The sequence below is a fragment of the Melanerpes formicivorus genome, unplaced genomic scaffold, assembly GCF_026170545.1.
Source record: "Melanerpes formicivorus ecotype bairdi unplaced genomic scaffold, bMelFor1.0.p_v2 SCAF_11, whole genome shotgun sequence".
Lineage (NCBI taxonomy): Eukaryota > Metazoa > Chordata > Aves > Piciformes > Picidae > Melanerpes > Melanerpes formicivorus.
The window spans coordinates 3,362,024-3,376,294 of record NW_027142363.1 but is presented as its reverse complement, the minus strand read 5'-3'; the positions used below and the strand labels follow the sequence as shown (position 1 = coordinate 3,376,294).

Below are 14,271 nucleotides of genomic sequence, written 5' to 3'. Positions count from 1 at the left end.
AAGCTTTCAAGACCTGACTGGATCAATCCCTGAGCTGCCTGCTCTGACCTCATAGCTGACCCTGCTCGCACAGGAGTCGGACTAGAGACCTCCAAGGGTTGCTTTAAACCTGAAGTATCCTGCAGGTCTATGATCCTGTATAGTTATTGTTATGAAAAATGACCAACAATACAAAATATCTGAATGATAAGCAAATACCTGTCAATATTTTCTTTTCCTAAAGTACTCAAGCAAGTGCATTATTTTAGACACAACAAACAGATCTTGTCATCTCTCTAGTGCATTTTACTGCTAACCATTTAATAAGACCATGTGCATTGCTAGCTTCCTACTTCTTTGAATTAAAACAACAATGATAATAATAAAAATATCCAGGCTAAAACAAAAGACTAACCTGTATAATACACCCTGATGAGGACAGGGAATGATCAGTTTCCTTTCTCATCCTGTGATAATTCATACCTCTTTTGACCTACTGGCAGAAATTTGCACTTCTGAACATCTTCACAAATTGCTTTGCATACTTAATTCACTGAACTGACAGCAGTGTCTGATGGCAATTTGCTCTGTCTTTAGTCTTGCTAGGAGGCCCTCAGCAGAAAGCCTCTCATCAACTCCAGGGGTTCCTGCCTGTGACAGCCCAAATGGAAAAAAGAAAGTATAATATGCTGTGAAAGCCTTTTGTTTTGATTTTACTTGTCTCACAATTAATTAGGAACACAGGAACTCGAGATTAAAATGTTCATCCTGGGGAAAAAAATCTAGCATGCACAGCCTATCAGAGTCTAATCACAAATTTCAATCTCTTGAAAAGAGCTTTCACACCCCTGTCTGAAAACTGCTCTAGAATCTGTTGCTGCAAAACACCCTACATTTCCGTCTTGAACTAGGGCTTATTTTATACCTCCTTATTCTTTTGACAAGTAGTAATGTATAAGTGTTGTGGTCCCTTAAAACCCTGACTGATACAATGATACTATGATACTGTGAAAGCTTAGCATCACCCATTATAAGAGCATGTGTTCTGAGCACTGTTTGAAGATGGGCTATTGACCAATAAATGCATTTCTTCAGGTTTTACAGGCAGTGTGCTCTGCAGAGGACACATGAGGGGAAAAAATCATCTAAGAGCATAAGGCTGAGGCCAAATGCCAATCACATCACCCTTTCAATAAAGCCCCTGTCAAAATAAGCTTTCTAATTCCTTGATTATTTTAATAGCCCTTTCCTGCACCTTCTCAAACTCCAATTCATCTTCCTGGGATGTGATAGTTTAGAGCAGTCCCTAGTAGGTCAGCTGCATAGCATCGTATCATTAAATAAAGAGCAAATTCTTCACATAATGTTTTTTGGTTTGGTTTGTTGTTTGTTTCTTTGCTTTGCTTTGGTGTTTTTTGGTTGGTCGGTTGTTTTTTGCTGGTCTTTTTTTTTGGGGGGGAGAGGAGTGGGAGTAGTGTAATTTTAAATTCTTCTGATGTCTAGCAGAAAACTCATTAACTGGTTAGGAAACATGGGGCATTGCCATTGCTTCCTGGTTTAACTTAAACTCTGCCTTGAAGTGTAAGACAATAACTGGAAGAGGAGTTCTTCTATGAACTTTTTCATACAAACTGTCGCTGCAAGCTTTCTGTAAGAGAGACTATGTGTGCTCCCAATGTTGTTCCTATCTATTCAAATTAAATTATCATTTCCTGAACATCACTATCATTGACAGGCAATTCTATCCATTTCTGCTGTATAAAAACCAACCCTAAACCCTCAATAGCTGTGTCAGAAGAATGCTTCCAAACAGAAGCAAAAAGTTTGAAAGGAGCTTTCTGGCAGCTTAGATTGACATGGGGGACAGAGAGATTGCTGATAGACAAGAGCAGGGGATTTATTCCTTTTTCTTTTTCCTTTTAATAAGCATAACTATCCATCTGTTCTTGGATTTAGAGTGCAGATGTGCTCTAAGAAGTACCTTTGTGAAGCTGCTGTCGTGGGGCTGTGTGTTCATTCTCCCAGTGACTCAAGCACACTTGTTCAGTTAGCAAGTTGACAAAAAGATGAAGACTATAAAAAAGGTCTCATCTGCCAGCTTTGCATGTATCCTGAGATGCAAAATTCCAGCAGGAGTCTGCTGCCTATTGCCACTAGCAATAAGGGTCCTGTAACTGCAATTAAATCGATGTCGCTGCTATCTAATCTAGTGATTCATTCAGCTCTGCCGGATGCCTATTGGTTCTGCACTGCAAACATCTTTGTTGTTCTCTTCAGGCTGTTGGACGTGCTGAACTCGGTGCAACAGACACATGTTGACAATTTACTTGGAAGACTTGTACAGAAATAAGATCTTTGGTTCTGTTCAGACACTGCTATCTACCTGCCTCACGTTTGAAATGACAGCCTCCTCCCAACCCCAAACATCCAGACTCTACAACATCATTCTTCATTCACTCTTTGCATCCCATGAGCCAGACTGCTTCTGTTTAATGTTTGTTGTTGCAGTGTCACTCTTCCCAAATAATCCTTAAACTAAAGATGATAACTGAGAAGGAATGCCAAATCAAATAACAGCTATTTCCAACCTTCTTTGTATTCCTGTTGTATATCATACCTTTCTCCCTGCTCAGTCACCAAATCCACAGGTGAATTTCTAACTGATTAGCAGACCTAGTAAAAGAAATGGCTGTAAACCCACGCCATTTTTCACAGGATAAGTATTACTGTAGATTTCCACCTCTAATGTCAAAGAAGTGTTTTATTGAATGTGTTTTTAGAACTACCACTTTTTAAAGCAAGCACTCTATAATACATAGGATAAATGGTGTGAAATGAGTGGAATAGAAGTGTCTCAGCAATGGCCATGCAATGAGGACAGATCTCTCCTTCATTTCTAGAAATGCTCACCAAGAGCAGTTTGTCTTATCTGACATGGGAAAAATGGTGGTGATCCAGTACAAACAATTCTTCTGATCACATAACAACGTAGTGCTAAAAAAGAAAGGTAAAGAAAGGTAATGCAAGAAAAAGGGATGAGATCCCTTGTCATACAAAGGAACACCACCAACATGATTTCATGACTGAAAATGGGGGGTGGGGGAGGGAAATCAATGGCTAACTTTAAGTCACAAATGGGAACCACACGACTTCTTTGCATACTGGAAGAGTCTTTTGAGAAAACTATGAACAAAAAAGTTTGTTTGGCAAGATTCCTTTAAAAAGCCATTAATCTACTTCATAAAGAGTGGTGAGCCTTGCCCACAAATGTTTGGCTCCATAGTGTTAATTTAACGAGCTACCATTCTGGTCTCCCTAACACAACCAATACTCTGTGATCTGTTAAATGATCCCCAATATTTATGTCACAGTTGATTTCACAGGAAATGTGCTACTTCCTGAAATATGATGCATGTGCACACTTCAATACCACAGCACAGAGCAATCTTAGAAATGATATTGCTGCCAACAATTATGCAGAAAACAACTGAGGCTCACACTTGATGCTTACTGCCCTTGCACTGTTTTAGGGAGGAAAACAAATGAAGCCCATGAGCTAGGAGTGAACGATTACTTTGCTAAGCTGACTGGCAAACTACACATGAAATCCCAAATGGAAATATTAATCACCTTTTTCCTTGAAAATCTGCACTAACAGGTAAAACCAGAAAAGTATGTTTAGCAGTTTCAGTCGAGGGTTTTTTCCTAAGCTATCCTTCAGGTTTCCTCATGCCCTGCTCCCTCCTGCAGCGCTGTGGTTCACAAAGCTCCTTGGGCACTAGGGGATACTATTCAGCACATCATCTGCTCCATTTGATCACTAGTCACAATCTCTTCTCTTGGAAATCCTGACATTATTTCAGACCTTTCTTTCCATGGGCTGCTTCTTGGTTTTTGTGTGTATTGTGTGTTGTTAGGGTTTTTTTTGTGTGTGCTTTTTGTTGTTGTTGTTTTAAGTCTCCACCTCCTGCATTTCTCCAGATTGTTATTTGAATGGTTTTCCATATTTTTATTCTGATGTACAGTGAGAACTCTCACAGATCTTCTTCCTTGCTTCCTTCCCTTCCTTTTTGGTTTTATCCCTGCACTTATCTCCAGGACTTCAATGAAAAATACAACAATGGATAACTTAAGAATCTCTTTCCACTCAAAAATAGCTATCCATAACTAGCTTTCTTTGATATCTCCACAAAGACTTGATAAAGACCTTAATTCCTACTTGCATCTTCCATTCCCCTGACTTTCTTTGGCCATCAGAAAATATTTCATTTTATTCTCTGGTCCTATCACTTGGTTCTCCTGTCAGAACCCAGATCCAAACTGATGGAGAAAAGACATCAGTTTTGTTGTTATCTGCTTCACTGCTAGTCACTTAAACCTGCCTTAAAGTTAGTAGAAAGAGATACAGGAATAGTTATAGAGCATTGCAGAAAACTACTTTGGATGCCTTTGTTAGGGCAAATCTCACACAAAGTGTAGATAAATCATATGCTTTTATCCTATTAAATGGCACTGTGATGTGGCCTGCTTTTCATGCACACAGTTAACAAAGTACTTCAGGTTTTTACTGTTACACATCTTAGACATGCAACCATTTTCCACTCTGGCCTTGACAGAGTAGAAGTCTTTAGTGAAGGTGCAGAGAAGATAATCTTCCCAGCCCATTTCTTTAACCTGACAGACTTAGTTCAACATTTTGGCTATTTTGGGGCTTGTTTTGTTTCTAACCCTACATCATTTGCTGAACCAATACAGACTGTGTCTGGCATCTTTAGTATACAGCTTTTAGATGTTGGGGTTTTTTAACTCTTAGCATTTCTCTCATATGAAATATACAAACATATCAAATGTAAGCTCCTTCAGGCTAATGTCAGCATCATGCACATGGAAAAATCCTCGGTCAATGAACTTCCTTTCTTGATTTGTTACTTATTCACCTCTTATTTATTTACATTATAAATACTATCCAAAGGTGATCGTACCTCCACTTAACAACATCATGAAACAGCTGCATGTATTCATACTGAATAACACAGGCAGAAAAATCATCATCTTCAACTTTGAGATGTCCCATACCAGCAACTTCCTTGCTTATTTACCTCACAGCTAAACATATATGGAGCTGGAAGGAAGATGTGCTTTACAAATGACTGCTCTCCCTATGAATAACAAATTATGATCCTATTATATGATGGCAGTTATTAGTTTGTTTGGCTTCTGTCTATTCAAACACTAACTGAAGTACTACCATAGAACAGAACAGAACAGAACAGAACAGAACAGAATAGAATAGAGCAGAGCAGAGCAGAGCAGAGCAGAGCAGAGCAGAGCAGGTTGGAAGAGACCTTCAAGATCATCATGTCCAACCCATCAACCAATCCAACCCACCTAAACAACTAACCCATGGCACCAAGCACCCCATCAAGTCTCCTTCTGAACACCTCCAGAGATGGTGACTCCACCACCTCCCCAGGCAGCCCATTCCAATGGGCAATCACTCTCCCTGTGTAGAACTTCTTCCTAACCTCCAGCCTAAACCTCCCCTGGCGCAGCCTGAGACTGTGTCCTCTTGTTCTGGTGCTGGCTGCCTGGGAGAAGAGACCAACCTCTGCCTGTCTACAACCTCCCTTCAGATAGTTGCAGAGAGCAATAAGGTCACCCCTGAGTCTCCTCCTCTCCAGGCTAAGCAACCCCAGCTCCCTCAGCCTCTCCTCACAGGGCTTTGCCCCCAGACATCCTGGGCTTTATCTGAGTGACTTTAGCAATGAGTCAATTTTCAGTGCAATCACGTTTCTGGAATGTTTTTTCTTCTGAAAAATGGCATTCTATAGCTAAGAGAGAACAGAAAAAAATGTTTAAGAATACCCCTGTAAAACCCAGGAACTCCACAAAAGGCCCACACAAATGGGTCCATAAAACAGAAAATCCTGTAACTTCACCTGTAAGATTGTGTTACAGTTAATGTTAGTTTAAAATAATTACTAGAGAAACGTCTTGGAGTCATTTGAATACATTCCTCAGGGCTTTTCCACATCAACCTGGGTACCCACTCAGAGTGATACTGATTACTATTACGTAGTGGGGAAAAACTTACCAGAATATTAAATCTTTAAACATGAAATCCTTGGTCTTTCCTTCATTAAGTACTAATTCAAACACAAAAGCATGAAATCTCCAACTGACTAAGCCCAGCCACCCTCTGGGTTTTCTTTTTTTGGTCAGCTTGTGTGTGCATCGAACTTGATCCTGACTTTTGTGCTCGCTTCAAAAATGCCTGTAAAAACACAGCCTCAAGTTAAGATCTGGAGCCTTTGGGGAACTACTGTGCCAGGGTTTGATTTCTGCCAATCCTCCCCAATGACCCTGTGACTCTGAGAGGCAGGTTAAACAGCTACAAGACCCTGCAGAGGCCTTGTCTTGGTTTGAATTGGAACAGAACTAATTCCTGTTCAGTGATTTTACTTTTCTGCTCAGTCTCTTCTAAGCAACTGCACTTCCTGAAGTTAGTGGCATATTTTTGCAGGCAGTAACTGCTCCTAGAGGTGATAATGCCTGATGCTTATAGTTAGTACCAAGGATTATTGGGCAAAAAGGCTCTTGCTTGTACTGACTCCTATGCAGTTCAAAATCACTGTGTATCACATTGGGGCTGCAGGAAGAGATTGCACCTGCAGGGAGAAGTAGACAGGACAAGTGACTCTAAAGTGGCCAATGAGGTATTGTATGTAACATTGATTATAAAGCTGAGGGATCACAACTTATCTTCTTCAATGGCTATCATCCAAGGAGGACTGTCCATTCTGCCTTTGATCCTAATTGGTGTGTTCCTAAACCCAGTAGTTGAATCCACTTCCAGTCTGCTGTTGAGTCTAGCCCAGGGATGATGGTGACTAATTGCAGTCAGGGAAGTTCGGTTCAGTATTGGTTTTGCATATATTTGTATTTATGGTTATTTTAATTAAAGCTGGTTTTAGTTTTCTAACCCCTAAGTCACTCTCCTTACTCCCTTTCTTTTCCCCTTTGGGAAGGGAGAGGGATTAATAAAGAGCATTGATATTTGACTGCTGACTAGCACAGCCCTTGGTAGGCCTATCCTCAGACTTGGTTCCCAGATAAGCATTCATACCTTGATGTGGGTGAAGGATCTTTCTGGGTGGACAGATGCAGAAGGGTCTGTGCTCTGCTTGGGAACTCATGTCACATGCTCATGCTCAGAGAGGATACTATCTCAAACACTGCATATATGCCTTAAATATTGCTGTGCAAGGGGCAAGTGAAGTCTCCACTGTGAAGCAGCACTGCCTGCAGCTCTTGCACCCTCTGATTGCTATCACCCACCCGGTCTAATTGCCATGGGAAGTCCTGGAGCTCACTACTCTTGTGGCTAAGTGGGCACAGACAGGAGAGTACATAAAATCCATTCTGTGTTTTTCTAAGCAGGCATCTGTCTTCTTGACTGAGGGGAAATTTTTATTGCTTTGCTTTTTACATTGTTAGATAAAAAGACATTTTAAACTGCAATAAAATTGCATGTCAAGATTTTAAACCACATGCAGGGATGATTGCAAGGGGTAGGTGATGAAAGCTGCAATCAGTGTAAGTGATGTATAACAGACCTGAAGTTTTATAAATGGACAAGGAATTATTCCCTCTCTTATACCCTCCCACCCAATTTCTGCATCCTGTATCCTTCATTATGTTCTGGTTCACACATTTTTGTTAATACCTTGACTCTCTGCAATTTTATACTGTGTGAGCATTAGTGGCACTAGTAGTTAAAGAACCTCTTACAGTTAAATGTCCAACTCATTTTCCCTTCTTCCTTTTCCAAAAGTTGCTACCATCACTACTTACCTTCACAAGCTATGAGATCTGGACCACCAGTAGCTCATGGAAACCTTAGACTCAGGGGCTCTCTAGCTGAGCCCAGGTTGTGGCCAGTTGCTGGACTCCTGGAGCTGGGTATCACTTCAGTGTGCAGAGGGGTTACAGAATTGGGGCCCTCAGGGATCACTGCTGCAGCACACTGCATAGTGCTGTTTGCCTGTGGCTTTTCTTACTTGGCCTAGAGACACATTTCTCTGGTTTATGCAAAGCAGAAGCCAACAAAACAGATTCTTCTCCAATCGCATTTTAGTTTGACTTGGTTTGGTTTTGTTCCCTAATGTGATATATTTTACTGTTGTTTATGAGAGAAACAAAGCAAAAAAATCCTCCAAACAAGCATATAGAAAAATCCCTGCCTGGGGTCACTGGAAGCATTTCTTTGAGGTGATCTATTGCCTCATGCACTAGTTTTGAGGAATACACACAGAAGGAAAAGAATGGGTGCATTAATGCAACAAAAGAAATGTACTTCAAACGTTTCACTAATTAAACTGTACTAAGAGACACAAAAAGACAGTCACCTGGGTTAGTCAAAAGGCACAATAACATTTCCCGATAATGCTGAACTTTCCGGGTGACGGGGAGAGGCAGCCAGCTAGCAAAGGTGATTAAGAAGCTATGTACAGGTGGTGATGGCAGATGTAGGTGGAAAGTGGCAGAAGTAGGCAGTCAAGAATAATTTGGAAAGAGGCACTCTACCTGTGTAGCCCAGCGAATTGTCGCCATTATCAGAGGTGGGGAGTGGTGTCCCGCTGTCGTTCCCCCTCTCTAGGTCGTCGGAGTCTGTCGGAAACAACACCAGAGCTGCTGATGGGGTCACAGGAGTAACAGTAGTTGCCATTTCGACCACAACACGTCCAGACACAATTAAATCCACGCATGACAGCAAAAGCCACAGTGCCAGCACATGACACACTCCGTCCTTCCCCTGCCTACGTGGTGGTGCCCAGCGAAAGGCGTCCAGAAACATTGCTCGGGGTCCCCAAAACGCTGCTTGCTGTCCCTGTCTGACCACTCCAAGCCTCGCTCCGCAGCCCGCCAGGCGCAGAGGCCGCCCTGCCAACCAGCCCGTGCAGGCTGTAGTGAGCATATGGGGATGGGAAGGCAGGGGAGCTGAATGCTAGCATTGCTAATTTTCCACCTTATTGTTAATCAAAGCTATTGACTGTGATCACTCCCCATCATCGCTTCATCTCCTGGCAATTACTGACTCAGGGGACTTCACCTCTTTGTGGGGAGGAGGCGAGGGGGATGACTGTCTTGGCAAGCATGCGGGAGGGGGTGGAGGGGCCGCTCTACCTCTTCTGGAAGATGGAGCAGGGGAAAGGCATAGAGCCCCTCTATGAAAAGGCAACAGTTCAGCAGCATAAGAAATCGCATTTTCCAAGCAAACACTCCATTTTAATGTCACATAAGGGAAAAAAACAAAACAGGAAGGCAGCTGGTCAGCTAAACACATAAATGGCCACGTGTTTTAAGACCCCCAAGATAAATTGCTGCTCAGAACACCACAAAGCACTGTGAAGGTAACTGATAATAACCTAAATACAGAAAACAAAAATAAATTGAAAATAATAATAAATCCCAGTGGCTCTGAGAACAAATCACAACCCAAAGGATTACTTTTTGCCAAATATCACTAGATCTTTGTAGTCTCCTCTGTATAGCTTAAATGTGAAGCCATTCATCAAACTTAAATTCTATTCTTAATTTACTTTTTGATAGTACATTGTCCAACAGATAACAGCCAAAAAGGAAACACCTTTTGTGTTAATAAAAACGTCCATGAAGCAAAGATCTCTGCAGCATCATTACCACAATAATAGGTTGCTGCTTGCTTTTTCCTGTGGACAGGTGTCATATCATTTATTAATTACCAAAAAGGCCTGAATAGGAAAGATATGTTCTGCTCTCTCACAAACAGGCAGGTTGTGGGCTTCTATAATGACTGAAAGCAACTGTTCCTCTTTAATAAATGCACAGGCTGCTAAAAATAACTCTGAAGTCTCACAAGATACCTAAAGCAACTATGTAGGAAATTAAAACGAGGGAAAAAAAGTCAGTCAATGGTTTTCTAGATGCTTCATTCGAGTAGCTCAATCTTGTGTATAAAATAGGATGACAAGCATTCACATTCTCCATTTATTTTTCAAACAATCTTATAGAGGCAGTATCCCTACAAATCAAACTCATGTTCATGAATGACAAGAAAGAAGCAAAAAGAATACAGAAATCCTCAAGACAGTGCCCTTAAAGGGACTTACTGGAATACAGTGGCTCTCATAAAATATCAGCTGAAGAACTGATAGAATGCCGTTTGAAATACTGTTGTGCAAATTAAGAAAATAAGAGACCAAACAACAACAACAAAACCCCCCAACCAAACACCAAGATGGTCTTTCATCTTGGCAGATGAAAACCAGTGAAATATGTTCCCTGATTGGCCCATTCATCTTTGCCGGCTCGCTAACGGCTGGTGTCACCTGCATGGAAATCTGCTGTTCTGGAAATGGCTGCAGGATGGCTGGATCAACCCTCTGCTCCTCCAGATTGCTCACTGATTTGCATTCAAGGGTTGATTGTGCCAGGGGTTTAAATTGCAGCAGCAAAGGGCAGAAGGACAGGACTTTTTATTAAATTAAGAGGCAGAGACTGTGCCCACATTTTTTAGGTTAAATGGTAGGGAGGTAGGGAAGTGTTTGTCCCCTTGTACTCAGTGCTGGCGAGGCCACACCTCAAGTATTGTGTTCAGTTTTGGGCACCTCGATGCAAGAGAGATGTTGAGGTGCTGGAACAAGTGCAGAGGAAGGCAATGAGGCTGGTGAAGAGCCTGGAGAAATAAATCTTATGAAGAGTGACTGAAGGAGCTGGGAGTGTTTATTTGGAAAAGAAGTGGCTGAGGAGAGAATGGACTGGAATGGAATGGAATGGAATGGAATGGAATGGAATGGAATAGATCAGACCAGGTTGGAAAAGACCTTTAAGATCATCGAGTCCAACCGATCATCCAACACCATCAACTAAACCATGGCAACAAGTGCCTTATCCAGTCTCCTCCTAAACACCTCCAGTGATGGTGACTCCACCACCTCCCCTGGGCAGCACATTCCAATGGCCAATCACTCTTTCTATGAAGAACTTCTTCCCAACATCCTCAGAGCTCTCTACAACTAACTGAAAGGATGTTGTGGAGGGGCTGGTGCTGGTCTCTTTTCACAGGTAATTAGTGATAGAACAAGAGGGAATGGCCTCAAGCTGGGACTGGGTAGGTTTAGACTGGACATGAGGGAATTTTTTTTCACGTAAAGAGTGGTCAGGCATTGGAATGGGCTGCCCAGGGAGGTGGTTGAGTCACCAACCCTGGCTGGGGTGCTTGGGGATATGGTTTGGGGGTGAACTTTGTAGAGTAGGCTTATTGGTTGGACTTGGTGATGCCAAGGATCTTTTCCAACCTGAACATTTCTGTGAGTCTGTGTTCATAACCAGCTACCAAAAGCTCAGACCAAGATTTCAAGCAGCAAACCAGCTGCTCATCATTTTGAAGGACTTACTGTCATCTAGGAGATTTAACCACACACTACTCAAAATGAGAAAGAGCAGTGTGTAAGAGGAAGGAAGAAAATGTACTGAAAGCTACTAGAGGAGGTTCTTTTTAAGCTGCTCCTCTCATGTCCTGAAGAGTGTATTGAGCACACAGCAGTTCTGAAATGGAGACTGCTCCAAACAGCAGCCTTGCTAAAGGACACTTGCAGCAGTTGTTTTGTGAGATGTTACAAGGAGGATGGCCCTTTGCTGGGATTGCCATGTCTGAAGGAGAATTTTGGGTAAAAAAAGATCAATTTGTTATGCAATTGCATTTTGCACATAACGTCATCCATCACAGAGACTATGGCTACTTGCAGCCTTTCAGGCATTAAGATCATGGCAGCGGTCCCTCCACTGATGGTTTTTACAGTGCTGATATTTACACGGTATCTTTATCATTTACATACAAAACCCACACAGCCATTATTCACTCTCTCCTTGTTTGAGAAATGCCATTTTTTCCACTTGATAACTGACAAGACATTCAACTGATTTCAAATTGTGGTCCCTGTCTGGATATCAGTTTCATTAACGATAATCACTGAAGTTCAGTTCTTGCTGTGGATTCTACTCATTTCACTGAATGGTAAGTCTATGTCCAAGTCCTACATTTCAGGTTCTGGTCACCTGCACTGGGATGGATTCAATTTCAGCACTGTCAGAAGATCCAGCTTTGCCTTTTCTTGGGAGTCCCTGTGAAAACCTAACAGATTTAAGTACTACTGACTTAAACTGCACATTCGCCATGAGACTGCTGTGAAGGCACTCTGTAGTAAAGAGACATTATGTATTTCTTATGAGTACTGTGCTGAAGGATTGGGCAGTTTTCCACTTGGCTTTGCTAACCATAATGAACAATTTTACATCAAGTAGTTACTGTGGCCTCTAAGTTCACTGAGTCCAACCATCAGCCTAACACTACAGCAGCCATTAAACCATGTTCCGAAGCACCACGTCCACGTCTCTTAAACGCCTCCAGGGATGGTGACTCTACCACCTCCCTGGGTAGCCTATTACAATGTCTGATCACTCTTTCCACACAGAAAATTTTCCTAATACCCAGTCTAAATCTTCCCTAACATAGCTTCAGGCCATTTTCTTCTGTTCCATTACCTGATACTAAAGAGAAAAGACCAATCCCCCCCTCACTACAACCTCTTTCCAGGGAGTCGTAGAAAGCAATGAGGTCTCCCCTCAGCCTTCTCTGCTTTAGACTAAACAATTCCAGTTCCTTCACACACTTCTCCTAAGAATTATTCTCTAGACCCTTCCCCAGTTTCACTGCCCTTCTCTGGACACACTCCAGCAACTCAGTGTCCTTCTTCAAGTGACTGTCCCCAAACTGAACACAGTATTTGAGGTGCAGTCTCAACAGTGCCAAGTACAGGGGCATGATCACTTCCCTACTCCTGCTGGTCATCCTATTCTTGATACAGGCCAGGATGCTATTGGCCTTCTTGGCCACCTGAGCACACTGCTGTCTCATGTTCAAATGGCTGTCAATCAGCACCCCCAGGTCCTTTTCTGATGGGCAACTTTCCAGGACCCACCCCAAAGCGTGTGGCATTACATGGGGTTGGTGTGACCCAAGTGCCTTATTAAACCTCATACAATTGCCTTTGGCCCATTGATCCAGCCTGTCCAGAACCCTCTGCAGATCCTTCCTACCCTCAGGCAGATAGATCAACACTTCCCCCAGCTCAGTGTCATCTGCAAACTTACTGAGGGTGCACTCAATTTCCTCATCCAGATCATTGATAAAGATACTAAACAGAACTGTTCCCAGTCTGGGGAATTCCATCAGTGACCAGCTGCCAACTGGATCCATTCATCACCATTCTTTGAGCCCAGCCATCTAGCCAGTCCTTAACACAACAAAGCATCCTTCCATCCAAGCCTTGAGCAGCCAGTTTCTCCAGGCCAATGCTGTGAGAAAGGGTGTCAAAGGCTTTACTAAAATCCAGATGAACAATATCCATATCCTTTCCCTCATGCAGGGTTAGGGTATCAGAGAGGAGGAATTTAAATCAAGGTCTCTGATATCATTGCTGCTCAGAAAAGCCAAAGGGTTTTATTTTGGAAGTGTGAGATGAAAGAGAATCCTTGGCTATGACAGAGAAAGAAAGGGGACAACTACCCCTTCACAACTGCTATTACACTTTTCTTTCACAGAAGAATTTGAGAGGAGGAACTCCCTTGTAACAAAAAAAGATCTCCTTGCCTCTTTTTGCAGACATTTCTGGAGCCACCATTCATTAAGTTGGGCAAGTACCTTTAAGCATTTACAAACCCCAACAAACACCTATATTGACTTGATAGGAGAGTGCTAAGTCTACCAGCACTGATTGGTTTAGGTTTTTTGATGGAAAAAATTCAGGCTTAGTCAAACTGAAGGTATTATATGTGCTTGTGACTCGAAGCACAGACAATACCTTCAAAGCAGAAGGAGGATTTGGCTTCATAATAGAGGTTCAGAACAAGCTTAAATGGTCCAAATGCAGTCAAGTAACACCCAAGATGTACAGTGAATGCAAGGAACCTTTTGTAATGAAATTTCCTCTGAAATCTGCAAGATATGAATGCTATTTATGCTTCAATTTACATGTGTTTAACTATTCAAAACAACCACAAATTCTGAACACTAAATATTTCTTGTGGTTATTCACTCTCTGGGTTTCTACACCACCTCAAGCCAGACAGACACATTTATGTGCACAGCTCCTTACACTCCAGTGCTTTGTGCAATCCTAACCTCGAAAATGATATCAAACATGCTTTTAACCACGGCACTGCTATTCATAGACAATCACCAGTGGGTTT

The 14,271-nt window shown here is 42.1% G+C and overlaps 1 protein-coding gene across 1 annotated transcript in view; it reads right to left on the bottom strand.

Moving 5' to 3' along the window:
- The window catches only part of ROBO1 (roundabout guidance receptor 1), a 633,792-nt gene that overhangs the window by 377,133 nt on the left and 242,388 nt on the right, over positions 1-14,271 (bottom strand). Inside the window, exon 2 of the mRNA XM_068144423.1 lies at positions 8,566-8,649. Coding sequence (XP_068000524.1) covers positions 8,566-8,649 — 84 coding nt within the window. The remainder of the gene's footprint in view (positions 1-8,565; positions 8,650-14,271) is intronic.